At 31.2% G+C, this 11,877-nt stretch overlaps 1 protein-coding gene across 7 annotated transcripts in view; it reads left to right on the top strand.

The window, feature by feature from the left end:
* Positions 1–11,877, top strand: part of LOC117113987 (disintegrin and metalloproteinase domain-containing protein 12-like) — a 60,031-nt gene that overhangs the window by 40,532 nt on the left and 7,622 nt on the right. For 5 of the 7 annotated variants that reach the window (XM_033257490.1, XM_033257491.1, XM_033257488.1 and 2 more), the window contains exons 7-15: positions 700–833; positions 1,618–1,689; positions 2,498–2,667; positions 3,560–3,644; positions 4,204–4,346; positions 7,705–7,876; positions 8,247–8,417; positions 9,129–9,246; positions 9,815–9,929. In XM_033257490.1, the coding sequence (XP_033113381.1) occupies positions 700–833; positions 1,618–1,689; positions 2,498–2,667; positions 3,560–3,644; positions 4,204–4,346; positions 7,705–7,876; positions 8,247–8,417; positions 9,129–9,246; positions 9,815–9,929 (1,180 nt within the window). Of the gene's footprint in view, positions 1–699; positions 834–1,617; positions 1,690–2,497; positions 2,668–3,559; positions 3,645–4,203; positions 4,347–4,835; positions 4,970–7,704; positions 7,877–8,246; positions 8,418–9,128; positions 9,247–9,814; positions 9,930–10,039; positions 10,143–11,877 lie in introns of all 7 variants that reach the window. The other 2 variants (XM_033257486.1, XM_033257487.1) reach the window with 2 other exon arrangements.

The following is an 11,877-nucleotide window of genomic DNA, read 5'->3' as shown; positions in this document are numbered from 1 at the left end:
AAAAAAAAAAAAAAAAAAAAATACATTGTTTAAATTCTTATAAGATAATATTTTGGCTGTATTTATGTACATACTTACACAATCAATAGATTTATCAGTGCAGATTACTTATGCGTCTTTTTTTTTTATTGCGGACTCAGTGAAACTAACCTTTGGGAAAGCACTTATTTTAGTATTTAACACTTATTTAACACTTATTTATATATTTAGATGTGACCAACACCCACTTTTATAAGAACAAATTGAGAGGAAATGAGTTAAGTACAGAGCCATAATCTGTGTTAAATTAATTTGAGATTTATATTCAGGCCTCCCAGATCTCTCCCAAGTTGCCAAAGTATAGTATCTCACAAACTACCATATTTCTGGCAAATTGAAAAATATTTTCTTGTTTTCATGTTTTTACTACTGTACTATTAGTTTCCTCTTTAAACACATCTAGCCGTGGATATGATTTCATGCACAAAAGTACAATAAGATGTGTTATGAATCCAATTAAATAAATTTTTTGTTAAATAACAATATTTCGATTAAATGCTAAATGTATATACAGTAATTGTGTGAGGTATATATAAACATGTGTGCTTGTGTGTTATGTTTTATTTCAATTGTTAACAGCCTGTTCAATATATATTTATTTATTTATTTAAAATTTCTCACAGTACAGTATATATAAATAAAATATTTATTCTTATTCAGATGATTCCAAGATTTATAAACGTCCTGATGACCAAGAAGATCTTGAAAACTTGCTTGCCCTTCCACGCCAGAAACGAGATGTATTTACAGAAACAAAGTACATTGAACTCGTTATTGTTGCTGATAATGCTGAGGTAAGTTGCTTGAAATCTTAAATTCACTTTTAGGTTACTCTTGGGGCTATTGTATTGTTTTTTGATTTATTGTATTTTTATTGGCTGTCTGGAAATAAGTAGAATAAGATAAAATTAAATTCTTTTCACTCCACGTTTTCTTCCTTTATTCCACAAGCTGGTGACATCTGCAAATAAATGTTGAAGCCTTTAGTGTTCCCATCAGTTTTTAACTTTCGCTATCATTTCACGCTGCCTGCAAGTGCTTGGCCTAATGGTACCCCTTGTATTAAGACTTTCACATCAACCCTGAATAATATAATTGCAAGCAGTTGGCCTGGCAGTTGTTTTTTGATCTCTCAACTTGGGTTGAGGGCTTGAACCTTCCCTGCTTGAACCTTCCCAGTTTTACTGGTGGCCTTGGGCAAGGCACTTTATCTACATTTGTCTCTCTCCACCCAGGATTATAAGTGGGTACCTGGTAGAATGATGGGGCATTGAATATTTTAGTCTGTGCATATTACAGCACCACTAGGAATACAGTACTCCCCAGGGAATAAAAAAAGTTGCACTTTGTGCCGGTTTCTCAATATGGATCTAGATGCCGGGGTAATAAGAAATCACCAGCGCTCTATATCTCTATTCAAATGGCGCAGTGTAAATTCCTATGTTGTTATTATTAATAATAATATACCATAAAAAAGAAATTTCATTTTACTTCATGGGAAATGGATTGATTGATTCCTTATAAGGGAATGAGGATTAAGTTATCAGGAATCTAAAGTGTCTGGCTTTTTTCCTGCAGTTCCTTCTTCGTGACGGAAGTGTGAAAAACACAGAGGAGCGATGCAAACAAGTTGCAAATATTATGGATATGGTAAGTTAATTACAAGGTTTTCAATCTAACTGTTTCGCTGCTTCTTCAGAGCATCTACTTCCTGTGTGCTGTATACACCATTTTCTCAAGGTCTACTGAGATTTTATATTTTAAGAAAAATTATTTTGTTATAATAATATAATATAAATGATGATGATGGTGAAAGCTATGCTCGTTTAAATATTTGCATAAAAATGGAATTAAAGAACCTCATAAAATTGAGACATTCAAGCCATTAGTCCCATATATACAATATGGCCCATGTGCAAACAATGCAGTACACTGTTTGGAGAAGAGTAGGGGCTTGTCTCACCACCAGAAGGACCCCACTGGAATTATGTTTTCAGACTTTTATTATCCTTGATGTATCTCACACCAATATGATCCAAGTATACCTCCATGTCCAATCCAATCCGGCACCACTGAAAGTATTATGACATCCAGAGCCTACAATATACAGTATTTAATATGTATTATTTTTGTTTTAAATATATATTTGCAATGCATTACAATCTATATAATTGTATCAGATACAGCACTCATAAAAATAGTACTATTATAATTAGGTTTCAGTTGAATTTGAAATAAATAATCTTTTGGGAGCAAAAATATGATAATTTTATGATTTATTGATCATGCATGTTCTAGGTATAATTGTTACATTTGAATGTTTAATCCATGGTTGTCGTAGGATCACAGCTGTTTAATTGATAGATCTTTGTCCTTTTGACTTCTTTTATGGTTTACTCTAGAAACCCACAAATAACACAGTACTGTTACACTTACACATTGTAAATTGATTTTGCAGACTTACAAACCTCTTAATGTACGTGTCGCCCTCGCTAGTGTTGTTGTATGGAATTTAAAAGATAAGATAGTTTTTGATTCGGATGCTGGCAAGACGATGTCATTATTTCAGAAGTGGAGAAAGGATGATCTTTTGTCAATTATAAAGCACGACAATGCGCAGTTTATGACGTAGGCAATTATTCAATTTATCTTTTAATGAATATGGAATTAATTTAAATTTGGACAAAAATTAGTTCGTCAGAACCACATACAATAACATACCGTACTCATAAAATTATATCATTAGTATTGCTGTCATTATTTCATGTACATTTATTTCATTAATTAAAAGAAATACAATAAAAATAAAGATCACAAAGGTTTAGTGCACCAGTTGCAGTTCTTCTTCCCAACCTTGAGGTCGGAGGTTCATTCTGCAATTTCGCTTGTGTCCTTGGGCAAGGCACTTATGGTTGTCTCTCTCCACAAAGGAGTACAAGTTGGTAACTGGTAGGTTCAAACACATAATGCACTGATTGCAGCTGCAACATTATGGAATTTTTCCCACAGACCTGAGTATGTGTTCCAAAAGTGCTTGATCCAATGACCAGGGGTAATAATGTTAAGCGCATAGAGGTCTCAACAATATGCGCGCTATAAATCGACCATTATTATTTATTACTGATATTATTACAAGTGTGATAATATTTTATACACAAAAGATCAGAAGTGAAATTGGTACTGATCTATTGTAACTGTGATTGACTGTATACAGTTAGCACTTATAACTTATAGACATTACATTTTATTATTTATTTGCCATGCAAATCCTAAAGAAATTTTCAGTATAGTTATTAAACATTATTATTAACTCATTAGTTATTATTACTATTATTATTATCATTACTAATATAATAATTGTCACTTTTTCCTTGGTTGTTAATGGGAAGGGTAATGGCTGGTGACTTGTAAACTGCATAACAACAGACTATTGCAGAAGAACCAACAAATTCATTAATATATATTTATCATTGTATCGTTAATTAATATTATTATTTATATATTTTTCTACATTTATCAGGGGTAATGACTTTGAGGGTAGTACAGTTGGAATGGCGTCTCTTGGTGGAATGTGCTCCATTGAGAAATCAGCAGGTGTAAATGAGGTAATGTGGCCTCTGATGTAGTCAGCATCATCACCACTTCACCACTAAATCATCATCATTATTATTGTTGTTGATCAAATACTGTAACATTATTATTCATAATCATCATCACCATCATTGTCATCTTGATCGTCATCTTCATATCAGTATCATCATTGTTGTTTGTTATCAGTATCATCATTATCATTGGTATAATCATTATCATCATTGTCAACATAATCATCATTATCATCATCATCATCATCATCATCAGTTTCATCATTATCATCATCATCATCATCATCGTCAGTTTCATCATCATTACCATTATTGTAATCATTATCACCATCATCATTATCAACAACAATAACTTCATTGTCATCATCATTTCTTACATGTTATATATTTTTATATTTTATTTATTGAACCATACAGTATTATAAATTATGTATATAATTATATTATTTGAAAAGGAAAGCCTTTGGCTTTGTATATTAATTCACATATATGATGAACACATATTTGAATCGTACACCTGTGGCTTTCCTCATCAACGTCGTCATGACCACTTTTCAACTAGGACCATTCCCCGGAAGCTGCAGGCGTGGCTGCGACCATGTGCCACGAGATGGGACATAACCTGGGCTTTTATCACGATGAAGATACTTGTGTTTGCTCAGAGACGCGGGAAGGTGTGGGCTGCATCATGGGACCGGTGGCATCGTAAGGGGATTTTCATTATTTTAATTATGCTGCTGAAAAAAACTATGTTGGATTGTACTACAAATAAAATTGCCAGATGGTTTACACAATGTCATTTTTAACTCACATTCTCAAGTCTGTTAAGTCAAAAGTATTCCAAATAAATTTTCTTTATATTTTGGCTGGATCAGATATGAGTTGTTGACTGGAGCTGGTAACTCAACACTTATATGTATGGCCAAGTATAAAAATATACAAGTTTCTTGTTTTGGTGATAAACTAATTTTTTTTTTTAGCGTGGCCTAAAACCATGTTTCAGCTGATTCTCATTCTGCATCATTAACTCTAATTTTCGATTTAAAAATCAATGTTGTAGTTGAAATTGAACTGTTGTTTGCGTTACCATCTTTAATTCAATTTTATCAGGAAGTACCATCTACCATAGTTGTTTGGCAAAAGAAACGTTAACACTTCCTATATAACTTAACAGATATAATTATTCATTTGCAGGATCACGCAACATCCCCGGCAGGGGTAGCGTCAACCATGTCCCATGAGATGGGGCACAACCTGGGGTTTTATCACGATACTACCACATGCAAATGCAACTCTACCGCTGGGTGTATTATGGAGCCCTCAGCGGGGTAAGGGCTGACTAACGTGCCTGCTTTACATAATTTTCTCTTTTGGCATTAATAACATGCTAATGTACTAATACTAAAATTAACGTCTCTCTGATCGCTTACGGTGTGTGTGTTTCATACTAGCCTTTTATTTCTTACTTTTCCTCCCCTTAATTCTTTTGCCTACCCATGCATATTTGTATGAAATTTCATTTCTTATAGCGCAAAGTTATGTCCAAGATTTCCCTGGTGAATCTGCCTGAAATTTATTTGACATGCTTAATGAATTAAATCCTTCATAATATCCTACAAGTGCCTGATATGCATTTGTCATGCTTGGTGAATCCTTTCAAAGTTTTATTAAAACAGATGAAATATAAATTAGAAAATGATTTTGTTTTAATAACCAGGATCGCTAGATGATTTTATAAATAGTTTAGATTGATGAATATTATAAAAACAAGAATAGCTTGCATTTCATTCATAATACCAACATTTTAGTCAGTGTCTTTGGGTTTTATTTTAATTTAATATGTTTAATAAGCCAAATACTAAGAATTGGAAATTATGCCATTGTTTTGATTAATGGATGATGGATGGATTCCTCACCGCTCTTAAGTGTAAATATGGAAAGTTACTAATTTTTGATAGGTCAGGCAGAATGGAGTTTAAATTTTAGCCCTTAAGAATTTTAATAAATAAGTTAGGATCATAGGAAAGATATGCTATAATAATAATAACTCTAAATAAATAATTAAATTCTGTATCATTTTTAGATATATAGTATATACAGAGGTGCTTGTAGTTTCATCTCACAGCTATCATAGCACTGAATGACTAATATTAGTGTTTATGTTATTAGACTTTAGCCAATTTACACAAAAATTTCCCATTTGTCACACTGAAGAACATAGCAGTTTGGATTGCACTAACATTTAGTCATAATAATGCTACTCATTAGCTTCTGTTTGTGTTTTGTGTAGAACTACTACTTTGTAATTAACATTTCTAATGTAGTTGTAGTTTACTAAGCATTTAATTAAAGGTTTCATTGTTTTGTTTGTTTTTATAATTTTAAAATACATTTAATATTGTTTAGTTTATGAGTTTCATATGATTTTGTTTTTGTTAACATACCACAGCCCGCCTCCAGTAAGGGTTTTCTCCCTTCCTATTGGTCAGCTGGCTGCATCATCTAAGCTGCTAAGAATATGTAGCAAATCTTAGGAAACCATTTTCACCCCATCCTTCTCCCCCACCCCAAATGATAAAATAGGACCAGATAAAATTCTCTACATTAATATGATGTTTATCTTTTTATCCTTCAATAGTCCTGTTGTTCCTTCATTTTTCTGCTCATTAATTTTGAATACTTTCTCCGACATTCACAGAAACTTCTTCATTATGTTCTATCATGTACCATATAATTTATGACCTCCCAATTATCCTATTAAATTACATAATTTTGTTCATCAGATGGAGAATGTTTCTATTGTTTTCATATTTTTTATTGTTTTATAATTGGAACTAATATGATATCATTATTAAGATGGTTCCAGGCTTCTTCAGTGTTTTAATAGTTTACATTATTATTAATGTATTTAAATTATTACAGATTATATATTTTCCTGTTATTTTACTGTTATTGTATTGTTTATTATAAATGTGTATGTGCATTCATTGTTTGTACTTTGTACATATTAATATGATGAATATGTTGTTAATTATTTGTTGCTTTCCTGTAATTATTCATTATGTATTAAAATGTGAATTCTGAATTCAGAATCTTGTGATTTTTAATTTCTATTTTATAAACTGGTTTTAGGCCGAAGACCAAGGAACTTAGTCACTATTCAAAGTGGCATATCCCTTCACAACGAACAAAATGCTCCACATAGACTAACTCTCTTATAGAGGCTTAGGGAGTGGAGTTGTTTTGGTTGTGAAGAAAAATTCCTTTTACCTTGACAGGAATTGTAACCCAGGACCCAGGGATTGGAAGGCAAATCCACTCATTGAAGTGGAAGGCATAGACCTTTTACAAACTACAACTTTACTTTGTACATCTTTAGTACACTTCATAACATCTAAATATTCATGTTCAAAATTGTAATGTAGAATTGTCTATTTATGTAGAAGTATCACTTTACGAATTATATAGAACTGGGCACATATGCATACACTATTAAAATGCTTCTTGTTTTCATGTTCAGTATCTCTTTTTTTCTCGGTGTTTCTAAACTTCCTTAGCATGTGCAAATTTGTAAATTAATTGAGATAAACATTGGATGCTAGGTAATTATATCGAATGAAATCGCAGCATGCATCTTACAAGTACGTTTGAATTTTCTATATGCTCTCCTGAAAGTATACCTAGCTTTGATTAGCATGCATGCAGTGCCACTGGGATATGTTTATGCAAAGAGAAACTGTAAAATTTGCACAAAAAGAATATTGTAAAGATTATGGTGATAGCATATATAGTTCTCAGTTCTTCTTCAAGGAGAAGAAGAATAGTGTAATAATCATCAATTATATTCAAATAAAATCTTATTTCTCTTTTGGGAGGTTTTGGACTTTATACAATATACCATATTTGACGTTCATTCCAGATGATTGTTTTTAATAATCTTTCAATTATAAAATAGTTTTTAGTCATTGCAAACAAGGATAACTCTAGCAAAATCTATCTGTCGATTTCATATCGCATAATTCTCTATACTGTTGATTGAGAAGTCTAAATGCTTATGTTTTAGGTCAACCCCACCAACTGTTTGGTCAGAATGTACTAAGGAACACCTTAAAACTGCCCTGGAGAAGGGCCTAGCTTCTTGTCTGTTCAACTATCCAGTAATTATCTATGATGGTCCAATTTGCGGAAATGGTTATGTGGAGAAAGGGGAACAATGTGATTGTGGCGCAGTTGAGGTATGCTGTGAAATGTTATAAACAGTTGTGGTAAATTGGTTGTGGTGCCCACTTCTTGTTAATGTTCATGGGTTCATTCTCTATATTTACCTGGTTTTATTGTAACATAAACATAACTCATTATGTGTCATCATGTAATGTTTCTTTGAAATAAAGAAAATAAGACTAACAAAGTTATTAAACTAAATATTGTTTACAGACCTATTATTTATATCATCAACAACTAATCATCATTATAAACGTTATGATTTTATGTATATTTTCCAATTATTATGCACAAATATTGTCGCCTTATCTACTAAGCATTTCATTAGAATATATACCACTTCAATAAGTCTAAATTTGTGTGTTGTGTTTAATTTATTGCCAGCATTGTGATAATGACTGCTGTGTGGCGCAGACTTGCATGCTACATGAGAATGCCACGTGTGCAGTAGGTGAATGCTGCGAAAATTGTCACTTAAAACCTGCAGGAGAAGAATGTCGAGGAATGGTGAATGAATGTGACCTCCCAGAGTATTGTACAGGACATTCACATGAAGTGAGTCTGCTGTTGCACACATTTTACAATATTCATTTCAAATTAATGCTCTCTTCTTCACTACCAGTACTTGATACTTCTCAGCGATAATGATTTAATTTTTTTGGGGGTTTTTTTCGTGATGTAAAATGTGTTTTGTTTGTGTTTTGAATGTGATTAAATTGCTTTTGTAAATTTGCATATTTTTATAAATAATGAAATCCTTTTCTATGTATTTGTGATGTAAAATGTGTTTTGTTTGTGTTTTGAATGTGATTAAATTGCTTTTGTAAATTTGCATATTTTTATAAATAATGAAATCCTTTTCTATGTAAATAAATATAAATTTGTTGATTGATCCTGTAAACTATTTTTAGTGTTTTATAAATTTTTGACCATTTTATTGTATAAGTCAATCATTGTATACTGTGGTTGCCAATAAAGATATTTGATATTTGATATTGATATTAATGCTTCATTTATTTATGATGGAAAACATTTTTAGTTCAATAAACATAAGAAAAAAATTGTCCAATTTTCACCAAAGGCTTAGCAAGAGAGCTGTCCGGCTGTCTTTTAAATGAAGGCCTCTTTTGTTGATGGATGTTAATAGATAGTCAAAATACTCCTGGTAGATAAATAAAAATCTTAACTATTGCTTGCCTGTTGTAGAAAGCAATTTAATAAGCAAATGCTTAACTCGCTTGTATTATCAACTTCATGTATTTCCAGTGTCCTGCAAATGTCTATATACAAAATGGAGAGACGTGCATGAATCGTGCAGAGGCGACATGTTACGATGGACAGTGTATCACCTATGACAACATGTGTAAAACCCTGTGGGGTTCAGGTATGCACCTTGTCTTTAGTAATCACCCTATTTTTATATTTTTGGACATTAAAGAACTAATAATATAAGTATGTTCCAATAAACTCAATTAAAATGTTAAGACTCTGTCAGCAAAACAATAGTTGCTTTCAGAATTATCTGTGTGGTGTGCTATAAGCAGTACAATATAGGCTGTTTCAATCTGTATAGTGTATCGTCTTAGCCTCTGTGCAGATTTGTAATTTATTGTATGTTTATTTGATCAAGGGGTTTAGACAATACCCACATCTTGTGTTGGACATCTTGTGTCTCAGCACAAGATGTCCTCTTGGCACCCCTCTAGCCATTTTCTCAGTTGTGAATTTTTGTGTTTAATATGTAATAAATAAACAATCATTTATTATTTAAAATTTAAAAAGAAAAGATAATATGAAAAGATAAGATAATAACAAATATTTGTAATGTACTAACAGAGGGATAGAAGCTTAATATATTGCTGAATATTTCATTATGTATGGGAATACAACAAATTTATATGTTACTGTTTACTATTTGTGTTAATAACAACAAATGCCTGACTACCTTACAGTATCCAAACAAGGTATTGATAGTTGTTACGAATATAATATACAAGGCACATTCTACGGCAACTGTGGATCCGAGAAAAACGGCGACGACGAAACATACTTTAAATGCAAACACAAGTAAGTTTGGTATGGAGTCATTGGGAACTTGCGTGGTCAGGGTCAGGAAGGGATGTATTCATGATTTTAAGTGAATGTTTATAGTTGATTATCATTTGTATATTGTACAGAGGCAACTTCTGGTATATACCAATGCTTTGAAAATAATAAGAAAGGAGTTGATTACGCCAATTGTGGACAATATGATGGCGTTTATAAGAAATGTCCAGAAAAGTAAGTCTGTTCTCTATGTGAATTCACGGCTCTTGTAGATAATAGCGCCACCACTCGACTTGTATACTGAATCCGCTAATCATCCTTGATATATCCTTAAAGCTTGTAGTGCTTTTCTATGTTGCAGCTTTTGTTGCTTCTTCCATAATATCTTCTTTTTTCAGGATAGATACAATTTCTAGTATACAAATATATAGAGGGACAAATAGACTTAAAAATGGCAGGAGTTCCAGAGTTAAAATCTCTATTAAAAAATATTTAACACGATGAATTACGTACGACCATATTGTAAAGATTTTCACAACTTTTTAGCTTAGTTAGGGTACAATCATGGATAAATATGTAATACCTAATAGGTTGCAGGGGTATATGACGCACACTGACACATATACCCCAATGGGGCCCTCTGCCAGTATATATTCAGATTCAAAAGGGAAAACAAGCATTAAAAATTGGGTCCAGTGATTATCAATAGTGATGCTATTTTGTAAAATTACACAGTGTTGGAAAATATGGATACTTATTATTGAAAAGTTAGTGTTTAACAACTGTAATAGAAAATATATGTTTTTTTTATTTGTAGGAATTTTGTTTGACCAAAATTGCTAATTTTTTTTATAAATTAAGAGTTGGACTAGCATTTGAAATTAAAAGAAAAATATGATATTGTGTTTCCGTATTTCTATATTTATATTTGCAATTTTTTTGTCAGATTTTCCAAATAATTACTTCAAAGATGCTAGGAATAAATGATATATTAGGGAACATTTTAACTCTGGAAACTCTTCCCCTCCCACCTCCTCCTTTAACAAAATATCATCTAACTTAAAACCTGTGAATTGTATGAACAGCATCCCAGTGTTTAGGGTTAAAGCCTCATATTTTTAGTGTAGTATAATATTGTAAGTAAAGTGATAGTAAATGAAATCAAAATACTAATATCAAATTAAGTATGATTAATAATATATTTATTATTATTATTATCATTATTATTATTACTATTATTATTATTATTATTATTATTGTTATTATTATTAATATTATTATTATTAATATTATTATTATTACTATTATTATTATTATTATTATTATTGTTATTATTATTGTTATTATTATTGTTACTATTATTATTATTACTATTATTATTAATTCAAGTTAATCCTATCAGGTGAGTTTATACTGTAATTTCATCATAAGAGCCAGATTCTTAGAACATATTTTTCCCCACCATTAAACATCTTTCCTATTAGAGTCTTAGGTTTTAGCAAAAAATTGTTATATAATATGGCTATATTTAAACTACAGTTAATGTATTAATCCTGTTAACTTTAATAACATGGGATATATCCTTGATGTTGTCTGGCCTACAACCTGTGAATTGTCCATATATGGATGTGATACGACCATATATGAGCAAGTCACAAATGTTCTCACATACTGTAAGTATGTACAGAGCTAGCGTTTAATACTGTACATATCACGTTAAAATGGGATATATCAACACCCATGTTAAAAACACTGTGTTGATCCTACATATCTTCTAATAAAAATATGTTTCTTTTAAATGTTGCCATTATTTAACTTATATGTTGTGTTCTTGATTCTTAAATTGTTCTATATAATTAATTAGTTCCTCATTAACAATAGATGCATATATTTAAACCCTACATACTAACCAATTAAGAGTTATCTGTAAATGTTATGTTATTTATGATGTAATGTTATTGTGTAATAC

Source organism: Anneissia japonica, unplaced genomic scaffold (genome assembly GCF_011630105.1).
Source record: "Anneissia japonica isolate Jap-2015-1 unplaced genomic scaffold, ASM1163010v1 scaffold281_len866295_cov195, whole genome shotgun sequence".
In the NCBI taxonomy this organism is placed as follows: domain Eukaryota; kingdom Metazoa; phylum Echinodermata; class Crinoidea; order Comatulida; family Comatulidae; genus Anneissia; species Anneissia japonica.
Note: the sequence above shows the minus strand (reverse complement) of the source record. Positions and strands in the feature narration are given on the sequence as shown.